Source organism: Nuphar pumila, chromosome 5 (genome assembly GCF_984573655.1).
Source record: "Nuphar pumila chromosome 5, dmNupPumi1.hap1.1, whole genome shotgun sequence".
In the NCBI taxonomy this organism is placed as follows: Eukaryota; Viridiplantae; Streptophyta; class Magnoliopsida; order Nymphaeales; family Nymphaeaceae; genus Nuphar; species Nuphar pumila.
The window spans coordinates 102,605,504-102,619,687 of NC_143253.1; the positions used below are offsets into that span (position 1 = coordinate 102,605,504).

Below are 14,184 nucleotides of genomic sequence, written 5' to 3' on the forward strand. Positions count from 1 at the left end.
GTTAGATCATTGACAGGTCAGGCATTTTAGATGACAAAACTTGTGATACTTCTGAAGTAGTAGGAACAAAAATGAAGATTGATGATGGGATTTCTCTAGAAAATCCTACTCCTTACAGGCAACTTGTTGGTTCATTAATGTATCTTACTATTACCAGGCCATCTCCCATGCAGTGTATGTTGCAAGTTAATTCCAACATGCTCCTACAACAGTTCACATGAGTATTGTGCTTCAGATCATCAGATATGTGAAAGAGTCCATAAATAAGTGAGTATTTGTATCTTCATCTTCTGAGATAAATTGGGGAGGTGACCCAAATAACCGTTACTCCACCACTGGCTTTTGTATTGTTTTAGGTGAATCTTTGGTTTCGTGGAGATGCAAGAAACAACAGAAGGTTTCTCTATCTTTTACAGAGATTGAGTATCGGGCCATGACAACCACCACCATGAAAATTGTTTGGATTCAGCAGTACTGAAAGATAGGGTTAATGTCCAAGGACCTACATGCGACAACAAAAGTACTATATATATTGCAAAGAATCATACTTTTCATGAGCGCACGAAGCATATCGAGATGGATTGCCACTATGTTAGAGAAGAGTATCTGAAGAACGTCATTGACCTACCTTACGTGACATCTAAATATCAACTAGCTGATTTTTTTACTAATGCGTTGTGTTCACCGTGCTTCCATTTTCTCTTTGGTAAACTTTCGGTCATCACATCGTAAGTTTGAGGGGGAGTGTTAAAATATAAGCTATATATATATTATATATGTATCTATATACATATAAGTATAGATATATATTACAAGGGTAAAACCCGATAAGGGTAAAACTGTCTTTTCCCCTTTTGCCCATATTCATATTTTTGAATATGACTATAATTACTTTTTCTTTTTTATTTCTTATTTATTTCTTTTCTTTTTTTCTTATTTTTTGTCTTTTTCTAGCCTTGGGGGCCCCAACTCATAGACGTTGGGCCCCTCCAACGTCTATGAGTGGAGCCCCTCCAAGATGCTCCTCTTGTATAAATAGGGGTTATCCCCCTTTGTAAATTCTAAGTTTTTTAGCGAAAACTCCTATTCATTTCAATAAAGATTCCTTTTATTTTGAGCATTTGTGTTCTCATTTATGTGTTGTGCCTTTGTGCACACTTGTTTCAAGTTCTCATTTTGTGCTATCGTGCACACATTACATATTGAAGACTTAGTGCCTTTGTGCACAATTGTCTTTTTGAAGACATTTTTACATGTACTTGTTCTGCCTTCCTATCCTTTCTCAAAATGCCCTGTCCCAAATGGAATTTCAATGAAGGGGCAGTAGCATCTGCTCTGGGATAAAAGGAAAGAGAGCAAATGGTATATGATATTGATGATGGTAGCTTTTTTCTAGCATGGTGGCATGTATGGAGGGATGCAACAACAAATTGTTTAGACTCTTCAGAGAGCAACATGAAGATCTGTAATTGATACATGGTCACTTGCAGTCCAAATTTTGTTGTACGGTATAGAGGAGTGGAAAGGAAAGAAAAGGATATACGATGGATCGGGAGGTTCAGATTTGGAGGCACTGTCAATCTTAATTCTTACCTAGGGCTCCACACACCTGGCTAGGTGGGTCGGCATAAGGCATTCAAGTTGAAGGACCTCGCGAGTTAGATACCCAGGGCATGTCCCTTGCCACAAGGTCAAAGCCAATAGGATCTATCCCTTTGGGAGTACTTATGGAGTTTTGCACCCTGGACATTGAAATAGGGCCACGGTCAATGTGGCAACTCTTGGCCGAACCATAATGGTGTTTTTCTTCCTGATATCGAAAGAAAAAATTCTACTCATGATTTATTCTTTTTTAATTTTAACATACTGTTTATAACTTTATAGTTTTATACTTTGTAATGGTGACACCTTGTCACAATGACCTCTACCTGTAATTGAAAATTAATCTTTCCTCTAAGAAAAAAGTCGTTTTATTATGGTTATGAAATTAACATGTTATTATCATATAGGCATGGTAGTTCTTGAATTGTTATCTTGGCTCTTCAATTTTGAGCTACAATTATTGACTTTTTTCATTTAATTTGCAGATTTTGCTTGTCTGGATCATCTGATTCTATGATACGGTACAACTCTTCCCCATTTTTGCATCAGTCGAGTTTTCTGTTGTTTTGCAGATTTTATTCACTATTAGGTCTATTTCTATCAAACTCTTGATTGCTTGCGATCTACAGTTTTTGTTCTATCACTGATGTGCAAATGGTACATAGCATAGGATTGGATCCTCTTGTACGGATATTTAAATGAAGAGGAAAGCTTTACACAGTTGTTTAAAAGAATGAAGAGACCCTTTAGTTGAGACAAAATGTTATATTAAAAGGAAAATAAGTAGGGACGCAAACAGTTTGGATCCGGAACAGCTAAATACATCGGGATTCGGATCGGAATCAGATCTGGAACAGAATTTTTTTTACAAAACCCCCATCCTTGATCCGCCCCATTTGCATCCCTAAAAATAAGAATAAACAGTAATAAAAAAACACTTAGATAAAGTGTGAAGAGCAAAATTGTTTTTTTTTTAAAGTTATTGCAACCATCCTGAAAAATCCAATTATAAGTCATAGCTTCCTATGAAGGCTGCCAACATATCTTAATCTTTATCCTGGAAAACAAGGTAGGAACCTTTTTGGCATGAACAAAAAGAAAAGAAAGAAGGCATGGATCACATATAAGCTTTTGTTAAAATTAACTATGATTATTTGGAAAAATCCAATCACAAGCTGTAGCTTCTGGATGAAGTCAATAGCAACACATCTTGATCCACAAAACCATTTCAACATAAGCCTTTGGGTTACTTGCGTCAAGGGAGAAGGCTAAATCATTGAAATCACAGTTCTTTCTTCATTTTTAGAGAAATCACCAAATAATGACTATCCTCCGTTGATTCTCCTAACTTTGTATAATGGGCTCCTAGTGTACCTTTTAGGTGCTCTTATATGCAAATTCGTTCATGCTTTAGGTGACTTTGCTCTTTACAATGTGTAATGCTCCTTGGGTACTTAACAACCTCACCTTGATGACTGTTGTAGATCCATCTCTCATGGATCATTGGATGTCATATTCTTTTAACATGGGTCATGGATAGATGGGTGCATGTCTCTTACTTGGAAGCATAAAAGGCGTAAATGATTAAATGTGGTGAATGAGTTCGGATGCAGATGATCAGCTTGGGCTCAACTCATGGAGTACTCACTTGAGCTTGGGGAAGCAATGTAACGCCCCCAAAATCTTGGACATGTGACTTTTTATGAAAAGTTTGAAAGCTTTGAAATCGATCATTTTTCAAAGTTTAAAATAGCAGTTCAACGAAAAATGGTGTTTGAAATAGCAAGTCAACGGACCTTGGGCGCATTACTGCGAACCTTCCTTTACACAATGGATTTGTAACTCCGTACATTCATTGAAACCAAATAGATTCAAAACGAGATTTTAAATCATTTAAAGTTTATACGAAAAGTAAAATTTCAAAGAAACTCTTATACCAAATTACAAGAATGTCCTCAGGAGCGAAATGTCAAGGAAAGAGTCTCATCTTGATACCATCACGTCATTGTGTCATCGCTTGCTGTACCGACCTAATCATCACCTATACCCATAAGAAGGGTCAGTTTCATGAAAAACTGGTAGGTGCACAAGTATAACAATTTAGAACAAAACTAACACATGCGTAATTTCATTCGTGATATGTAGTTTAACATAAGTAAAATGAGCATACTAATCTTATTTTTGTAATGTTCCAATTTTATCAGATGTCTCTGAAGACTGAGCAAAATGAGCATGCTAACAAAATTCAGAACCAAACTAACATATATGTTGTTCCTTTCGCGGTGTGCAAGTGAAAATAAATAAAATGAACATGATAACTTTGTTTTGATATTAGTTGTTCTGAGGGTACACGTGAGAGCAAAACGTAGAAACAACTGAGACTGTCCGGAGGTTTGTTATGCTATGTATTTTTGATACCTCGAACAACTAGCTGAGTCCGGATCCTAACACATTTTTTTTTTAGAAAATAACACGGGTCTTACAAGCAATCTCAACAAGAAGAGCTTAGGTGTGCTTCATTGGCTTATTATTATAAGCATCTCACCTCAAGTGTGGAGTTCAATGGAAGAAATAATAAAAAAATCATTATATAGCATAAATTGCATGGGTCTAAGGTACACATATTTTATTGTACTATATTGTGTCATAGGAGATGAAAAATATATTCATTTAAGACCTATGTCACATAGGTGCGGGTGTGGTGATGCAACACTTTAAAAAAACTTGGGTGTGGGGGTGCGAGTGGGTATGTATATATCTATATATATATATATATACAAAGAGAGAGAGGGAGTTTGGGTCTAAATCAAATATGGATCTAGATTCAGACCCAAACCCCTCTTTTCTCTCTCTCTTAATAACTCCACCTAGGGATGTCAACGGGTCGGGTTTGGTTTGGACCCAGGTGGAACCAGACTTGGGCCAAATTTCTGAGTATGATATCAGATTTGGATCCAGGTCTAATCGGGTCTACTATAAGAGAAACTATACCCAAAACCTATAAGAACTAAACTCGGTAAAATAATATTTTTTTATCATTTTTACATTGTGCTGGTCTTAATCGGAACTTGGGTCGAGTCCGGGTCTGATATAAAATTTCAAAAATTATACCCGAGTCCATTTATTAATCGGACCTTTGAGTCCGGACATGGGTCTTCTTATTTGTCACCATACTCGGACCATATAGGGTTTGGTCCGAGTAAACCCCACCCGTTAACACCCCTAATTCCACCCCACCGTCTCTCTCTCCCCCTCTCATTGTAACCCCCACCCCCACGTCTCTCTCTCCCCCTCTCATTGTAACTCCCACCCCCACATCTCTCTCTCTCATTAACCCACCCCCTCTATCTCCCACTCGGTAATCCCACCCCACCACCTCTCTCTCCCTCTCTTCGTAACCCTCACCACCCCTCTCTCCCTCTCTTCTTCTCTCTCTTCGCAACCCTCACCCACCGCCTCTCTCTCCTCTTTTCTTCTTCTCTCTCTTTGTAACCCTCACCCTACCAACGTCTCTCTCTCTCTCTCTCTCTGCAAGTAAGAAGAAGAAGAAGAAGAAAAAGAAGAAGAATGTACCTCTCTTCCTTTTCTTACTTCTCTTTCTCTGTCTCTCTCTTCTGCTTTTTCTCCTCCTCCCTGCCTTTCACCGACATAAAAAAAGATTTTTTTTTGAACAAAAATGACCGGCAACTAGGGGTTTTTACCGCACCCGGTGCGGCGGCCTATTAGCCGAGTCCCCGTGACATAGTTTAAGACAGTCACATATAGGTCTTGGCTTTGTCTCGGGAAGATAAAATTGTGAGGTATTATGTAGGTCCTTTGATAAATCACAAAACGATATCAACATAAAAAAAGGAAAAAATGGAAAATTCTGGATAACTGAGTTGTTGGTTTGGATTTGAATGTCAGTTTATGTTTGCAATGAAATGCTATTTTATGAAAGATTCTAACTGCTGATGTGATTGATACACTTTTGGCATCTAATTTCTTTATGTGTAGTTGACTTTGAAGTAATGCAAGCAATTTATGATATGTTATATCTTGTAGTTTATGGGATCTTGGTCAGCAGCGATGTGTGCATTCCTATGCTGTACATACAGATTCTGTTTGGGCACTTGTGAGTACCCCAACATTCAGCCATGTGTATAGCGGTGGGAGGGACCTTTCAGTGAGTATTTTGGGTTAGACTGATGCAGTTTTTCTTTTACCTTTTCCACTTTGCCTCCTAGGTATTTTCTTTGTTCCCATTCCTTTTTACCTGTATCTGCTATTTCAGTTATACTTAACAGACCTGTCCACAAGGGAAAGCCTTCTAGTGTGCACAAAAGAGCATCCCATTTTGCAAATGGCATTGCAAGGTGATGGCATATGGGTTGCCACAACAGATTTTTCTATACATAAATGGCCAGCTGAAGGGTGTAATCCTCAAAAGGTTTTTCAAAGAGGTGGTTCATTCCTCGCAGGGAACTTATCTTTCACAAGAGCAAGGGCTTGTTTAGAAGGATCTGCTCCTGTAAGTTGATGCCTTTTGTTTTGTTCCTGTTGCAACTTTGGAGGCTGGAAGCTTCCTGTGGCATCTTTGTTTTTCTACGTTTGCATAAGTTCTTCAATGTTCCATGCTATATTCATTGTATTGCTGTAACTGTTTGACACTATCTAATGTTCTTAATCTTCAGCGTTTTGGTATCTGTTATTTTAGTAGGTTTTACGGTGAATTCATTGTAACTGTATGAGGAATACTCATTCTCCAAGCTGATTTTTTTTTGTCTTATTGTATTTTTTGTGGTTTTCTTTTTTACCTGTGTTCTCATATTCTTGATTGTTCTCATTTAACCTAATAAATATTAAGGTGGACTAACTTTCATGTGACATTGCTATAATTTATTCTTCAAGGAATATGTGAATTTGTTCACCAAGCTGATTATTTGAAGATTATATTTGATTTTGCATTACTCTGTCAGCTTGTTATTTATCCTCTTATTTTTTTCTCCTCTCATTACTATCTCATGCAGTCCTATGTTACACTCTTAAAAGGCATCACACCCATGTTGATGCAGGTGTGACACTTGGACATGGCTTCTGCTGAGTCGCTTGCGGTCAACCGCACTTGGTCTATTTCTGTCTGAAACTGAACTCAGTCAACCCTAACCTAGTCCACATCCCTGCACCCATGTGACATGCAATCACTAATGCCCCAAGCATTTTATCATAGCATGAGGATCCATATCTCACTATGTCACATGGGTGCGGGTGCGGCGATGCAGCACTTTAAAAAAACTTGGGTGCGGGAGGGTATATATATATATATAGTTTTTAAGTTTTAACAGTTAAATAAAAAACAATTATCATAATTTAAATTTTAACAGTTAAATAAAAAACAATTATCATAATATCATCAAATCAATTCATGCTCGATTCTGCCCCATAGTTTTGAAGTGTCTTATGATAGATCTGAACCATTAGATGTGTTTAGCATGCTGGATTTAGTGAGAATCAACTCTTGGATCATGATTTTTTGATGAAAAAATATGTTTTTATGAGCAAAAAAAAAACTAATAACTTCATAGCCATTGATTTTGAATCACCGGAAAAACCTGTATACAGGTCAGATTCCGGTGATCCAAAAGCTGGTTCCCACTAAAGTTACAAAACCTATATATCACATATATGGTGTTGAATGTGAGAAAAAACACCAAAAAATTGTGATTTTGAGCTGTGCAAAATGGGACAGAACAAGAAAGTGGGCAGAACCAGCGCACGTGTGTGTGTGTGTGTATATATATATACACGCCAAAACATTTCCTTCACTTTTTTAGGAAAACCCAAATTTTTTTAAATACCATAACTTTTCTGACATTTATCCAAGAAAACAGATTTCTGAAACAGAGTTATCGGAAATGCCTAGCCTAGTGGGGAAGCGCGTTTCCCCGAAGCGCATTTTCCTTTTATGGGAGATGCGCTTCCCATTTATAGGAAACACACTTCCCATTTATGGGAAGCATGCTTCTCCTTCGCTTCCCCCTTGCTTCCGTCATTTTATTTTTATTTTTATTTATTTTTCTTTTTTTTTCGCTTTCCCCTCGCTTCCTAGGTCGCTTCTGGTTCGCTTCCTAGGTCGCTTCCGAGACGATTCCTGATTCGCTTCTAAGTCGTCCCGCACTTCCCGCTTCCTAAAATTTTGAAAGTGCCTCGCTTCCCGCTTCCGCTTCTCGTATCACTTCCCGCTCCCGCTTCCTCGATTGGCAACCATGTTTTGAAAACATCACAAGAAAATGAGATTTGTGATTATGGTTCTTTAACCTATAAACGGATCAAAGTCTTGGGTTATGATTAAGGTTGTGTTTTTAGTGTTCTGAGAAGAGAGATTGAGAGACGAGGGGAGAGAGAGATTGAAGGAGAGAATGAGAGAGAGTGAATGCGTACCTAGGTTAGAGATGGAGAGGAGGCGTCGCCGGAAGGTGGTAGCTCGTAGTCGCTGCCGGCGTCGGGAGGAGAGGGCAATTTTTTTTTGCCCTAATCCTCCTATCAGCCCATTTCATCGGGTTCTTTTTTTTTAAAGTCCAAAATTTAGACATTTATGACCTGGGTGCGTTGACCGCACCCAGGGTCAAGTTGACCACATCAGGTGCCGCACGCGCACCCGCGTCGCATCGATGCGGGTGCGGCACCTGGTTGGCTGAATCCCTGTGACATAGATATCTCATGTTTAGCTTAGGTCTTGCCGTCTGATTGTTGTTACAAAGATTAAAAAAGTAGGAAGATTATGCGAATCTCGTATTGTAATGATCATCAGTTATTTGAACAATTTTTTTGTTTGTTAAGTTTGTCTTTGCACGTACTGACACTGGGCATCTGCCATCATTACCAATTACAATAAGCTTGGATCCCCAAATTCCTTCATCCAACCTTGATAACTTTTATGCCAAAAAATTGATGGTAATGTATATAGTCACCTATTGTTCAAGATAATTTCTGGGGAGTTTCAAAAATTAGAAAAATATAAAAAATAATAAGAAAGATAAGAAAATAATAGGTTTTGTTTCAGTTTTTCTTGCAAAAATATAAGGAAATAAGTTTGAAAAGTTTTTAAAATACAAAAGAAACAAAATACAAAAATTGGTTTAAAATATATAAAATATTTTTTTTCAAAAATATCATGAAAAAATCTTGATATTTTCATATTTGGCAATATTTTGAAAATATCTCTGATATCGGTGACAATTATATATATATATATATAAGGGGCGATTCTGTACACATGAGTAGGGAGGATGCAAACGGGTCGGATTTCGGATCCCAAATACATTGGAGAGTCTGGTTGGTTCGGATCCGAGACAGCCAAATTTTGCAAATCCCTCTTCTTGGTTCCGACCCATTTGCAACCCTTCACATGAGTGTATAGGCAGCCCTATGTACTCTACCATCAGCCATTGTGATACCGGAAGCTGGTGAAATCAGTACCATCTGAAAGGGTGCGATGTCCTATAGCCATATTCGGTCTTATCACAGCCTATAACTGGCACTATTTGCGCATCAGATCGGCTGGAAACCATTAGGCTGGCACCGTCCATGCTGGCTGGTGTGACCCTAACAGTTGCAGCCAATCAGATGGTGGAACGTGGCCAGAAAATGCTAGTGTATCACCATTCTGGTGCACTCATTTGTACAAAACATTTTTCCACACACACACACACACACACACACACACACACACACACACACACATATATATATAGGGTAAGTCTACCTTTAAACCCTTTATACTAACTTTAGCAGCATTCAACTAGTTGAAATGACCAAAAGACCCTAAAAAACAGTGGTACTGGTTACTTTTAAGGGTATATAAGTCCTGTTTTGGAAGAAAAGAAAAATACAATTTTCAGAGAGTAAAAAGAGTTGCTTTTGTAATTTTGTTTTACAAAGTTTCTCCAAAAAAAAATGTTTTGAAAAGTGAAACTAAAGTTTTAAACCTTAAAAAGTAGTGAAACTAAAGTTTTAAACCTTAAAAAGTAACTATGTATTTACAAAATTCAATCAGTTGATTAAAGTGTGTGCACTGAGGTTATCAATCTCTGTCTTTTTCAATCTGACCATATAGATGTGTTCAGCATGGTTTGTTTGCTATATATATATATATATAGGGTTAGTCTAACTTTAAACCCTTTATACTAACTTTAGCGGCATTCAACTGGTTGAAATGACCAAAAGACCCTAAAAAACAGTGGTACTGGTTACTTTTAAGGGTATATAAATCCTGTTTTGGAAGAAAAGAAAAATACAATTTTCAGAGAGTAAAAAGAGTTGCTTTTGTAATTTTGTTTTACAAAGTTTCTCCAAAAAAAATGTTTTGAAAACTGAAACTAAAGTTTTAAACCTTAAAACGTAAAGTGAAACTAAAGTTTTAAACCTTAAAAATTGACTATGTATTTACAAAATTCAATCAGTTGATTAAAGTGTGTGCACTGAGGTTATCCATCCCTGTCTTGCTCAATCTGACCGTATAGAGGTGTTCAGCATGGTTTGTTTGCTAGGGATCAGGCCTTGGATCTTGTTTTAAAAAAAAAATAAAATCATATTCTTTTGATTTGTCAAATTTTGGTACATTCTGGGCTATTGATTTTAAAAGCCCTTGAAAATCATTCTTACACGTTCCAATCACATGATTCAAACCTTGTTTTTCATTAAATAAACCATGTAAATCACATCTGTGGGGGTTTTCTTGTCCATCCAATCATTTGATTGGACAGTTCAATGTTGGTGGAACCGGTGCACACCCAAACCTAGTGCCCCATCCGGTTCTTCATCTCCTGCATACTTGTCTTAAGTTACCTCTCAGTTGAGGGGTTGACCTCCAGTCACTCCCATCTGTGCTAGTCCTAGTGGGGATCATTTCCTTGGTTTTTTGTTCTGTCTTAATCCTCCCTGGCTCTGCCTTTTGCCACATAAACATGCATGCAAGATGATGAGACAGTCTTGCTGTAACTAATTTTAAAGTTCAAACCTAAATGATTGAAATTATGCTTGTATTGGCCTCAAAGAACTAGAAACTATCAGGGCTTTTATGAAGGAGAAGTATTTGCTAAGGCCAAGTATGAAAGGAAAGTTGGGGCTCATCTAAGCTGTCTTCAGTTGCTTTTCCTTTCCATCCTCCTATTATACTTGTACCATGGGTTTCAAGGAAGCATAGAATGGATATGAAATGCTTAAACTGCAAAGAGGTGAGCTGCTCTAGGATGTAATTCATCTTTTATAATGATTGCTGAATGCCTTGAAGCCGTTTGGTTGGTTGTTAGATGTCTCATTGTTCTGAGGAATCAAAATTTTGTCCTGTTTCGACCCTCTTTTTCATGTATGCTTCTTTATCTTTTCTTTAACCCAGAAATATTTGATCTTTATTTTCTTTTCTCTAGGTACCTGTCTATAAAAATCCGTTATGCACTATCCCAGGAACCCCAGGGATTGTGCAGCATGAAATTTTGAATAATAGAAGACATGTTCTGACTAAGGTAAAGTTTCCTACACGTGCAGTGTAATCTATATTTCATTTAATTATTTGGTGTCAAAAAATGAACCACCACTCTGATAAGATGTATCTTAGAAACCTAAGGTTGTGGAATCTTTCTTTGATAGGACACTGCAGGGTCAGTGAAGCTGTGGGAGATTACTAGAGGTGTTATGATTGAGGACTATGGCAAGGTTTATCTTCATAAAATTGTTTTCCACAATCTTTATCAGAGTAGGATAGTGCTAAATAAAATATCAGAAAAATCATCTTCAACATTGTGGCAACTAACATAATATAATTGTTTGTGGTTGTTCTCTAACCCTTCTATGCTTTCTTCAACTTCAGGTTTCTTTTGACGAGAAGAAGGAAGAGTTGTTTGAAATGGTATTGCACATATTTAAGTGCAATCATTTTAAGGAGATTATTTTGTTTGACAAGGTGGTAAATTGACTTTCCTTTTCAAATTTTTTAGGTTAGCATTCCTGCATGGTTCACCATGGATACTCGTCTAGGAAGCATGTCTATCCACTTGGACACACCACAATGCTTTTCGGCAGAGATGTATGCCACAGACTTGAACATTTTAGGTGCATCTGAAGAACAGAAGGTAAATAATTTGTGATCTTGCTTTGGTTTCTATGCTTGCCATTTAGTTTTCCATCAAGCACAAAAGAAAACCCATAATCATTAGTAAATTTTGATCCATTATGAACTAAAAAATTATTGCATGAAAAATTTACAAGCTCAATACTCCAATTTTGTCAATCTTATTTTATTTAAAAGTTTTAAATCCTTTTAAGTGCTTCCGGCTTTGAGAAGGCAGTATAACTTTTAAGGATGTTGTTTCAGTGTATGACTAGACTGTTCCAGGAGAGATACTATGTGCAGAACTGCATAAATTTTGCTTATCAGTTTTTTTTCCATGAGTGCTGGGGGTTAGGCCACCTTCCATTAATCAAAATTATCTATACACAAAATGTACAAAATTGAATTATAACAATACAGAACTATCCTGGGTGACATCCCAGGCGGGCAGCCTATTGTGCCCAAACTCCGATTCTCCTGTTGCTATATTACAGATAAGAAGAGAACATACCATATACGAAGGGGTTTCATTAAGCACCGACAACTTTGAGAGAGCCCTTACTAATTGCACGGAGATTATCACCGGTAGATCTCCTTCCCAGGCAAATGGATTTTATCCATCTCCTACTCGCAACACTAGAGCAGCTGATGGAAATCGCTTTAGATGACTATTCCACAAACCCCAGCAGTCTATCAAGCAACTGAACTTCAGGAATAAGCAGGTCTGAACTCCACTGTGTTACACCAGCCACCAAAAATTGTCCGTCTCTATTCTGGATACTGAACACCAATCATGTGCTGCCTGGAATAGCCCTTGCCACCATTGGGATGTCGAGCGGCTGTACACCATCCGGTGGCCATTTCCCAGGCCTAACCCTGAATTTTGTCCATGCTTTGATTGTCAACAACTCCACTGGTTCCCAGTAGAACTTTAAAAATGCCTGAGAGCAGGCCATCCACACTTCATGGAAGATTTTACTAATTGAATAAGAAACTGAATCATGAACCATCCGATCTTGAATTCTCCATACTTCCAACAAACAGTGTTGAAAACCAGTCCCCAGCATTTAGTCATCCAAGGATCTGAAAATTGTTGCTGCTGCCACCAACGCAACTCCAAAGTGAACTCCCTGCAGGGGTATCACCGACAACCAAACAAATGGCAAATTTTCCTCCAGATGTTACCAACAATCTGACGAGATAAAAATGTGTTGATTGGACTCCCTCTCACAAAATGGGCATCTGTTAGCTAGGGTGATACCAAATCTTTTCATCCTGTCAAAAGTGAGTAATCTCCCAAGACTCCCTAAATAAACCACCCAGGTGGCTCTAGGAACACCTCCACTGCGCCATATGTGAGTCCTCCAACCCTCCTGCATGCTATGGTGCGTATCAGTTCTGTTCACTAGATTTCAGTGTAAAAACTTTGAGTGGATCATGTGGTTCCATTTCTATACATTGTTTATATAGGGTCATTTATTTTTTATTCACCTTTCTTTGGAGGCCTACCAAAGATAGGGTTGTCAATGGTATGGATTTGAGTAGGATATCTGACTGAACCAAACCTGTTTCCTTGGATCTGGTAACACTTTCTAGCTTCAATTACTTAAACAGGTTGGATTCAGTTTTGGTTTTTACACCTGAAGGTCTGGACTCTGGAAATCTTTTTTTCAATCTGTTTCCAAATTGCCTGGAGGAAATACAAGTACCTTATACATTCATTTCGTCATTGTCACATCAGAGACCAGGCCTGTTTACAGGTTATGCCTAGAAATCAGGTCACGTATGTGGGCCATAGGAAGCTGGATATTGAACCCTTTGGGTTATATGCCAGGTTGAGTCATGCCTAGCAGGAGTGGGATACCCACACTGAAACCAACTATCCCATAATGGGCTTGAGATGACAGATCAGTTGTGACAGACCTCAGCCAAGATCGACATCACCTTAATGGATCTCTATTCATGTTTTTTTCCTTAAGTTTGATTTTTCAGCGTTGTCATGTCAGTCTTTGGGTTGCTAAAAAAGCTTAACTATCCAAGCTAGACCATGTTGATGTGAATGTGGCAAAAAAATTCTTTGGCAAAGATCCAAAACATCAATAAATGATGTGTCAATCTTCGGCAATGTTTATAAAATTACTTCATCATCCTTTATGTTGAGAATTATTATAAAAATGCCTAAGAATGCCATGTTAGGGGCAAAAGCAATTTGATGGGCTACCATAGTTCATTGAGTTTCTTGATCTGATATATATAGGTAAATATTGGCTACTAATGAAGCTAAGAAACTAATGAGTAGAAATCAATCTTTTCTTCAAAAATTTCCGTTTTTTTGTAGATCAAATGTTACGGATGTGATCTACATGGTTTGTTTAGTAGGAAACTTGTTTTGAATCATGTGATTATGACAAGTAATTAGGCTTTTAAAGGGGTTCAAAATTCAATGGCCCACAATGTGCCAAATCTCATAACTCAAAAAATCATTTTTTACATTA

At 37.7% G+C, this 14,184-nt stretch overlaps 1 protein-coding gene across 3 annotated transcripts in view; it reads left to right on the forward strand.

The window, feature by feature from the left end:
- LOC149837953 (uncharacterized) overlaps positions 1-14,184 on the forward strand; it is a 74,946-nt gene that overhangs the window by 42,570 nt on the left and 18,192 nt on the right. For all 3 annotated transcript variants that reach the window (XM_090006282.1, XM_090006283.1, XM_090006284.1), the window contains 7 exons: positions 2,088-2,123; positions 5,647-5,767; positions 5,876-6,112; positions 11,010-11,105; positions 11,230-11,295; positions 11,450-11,488; positions 11,577-11,711. In XM_090006282.1, coding sequence (XP_089862408.1) covers positions 2,088-2,123; positions 5,647-5,767; positions 5,876-6,112; positions 11,010-11,105; positions 11,230-11,295; positions 11,450-11,488; positions 11,577-11,711 — 730 coding nt within the window. The remainder of the gene's footprint in view (positions 1-2,087; positions 2,124-5,646; positions 5,768-5,875; positions 6,113-11,009; positions 11,106-11,229; positions 11,296-11,449; positions 11,489-11,576; positions 11,712-14,184) is intronic.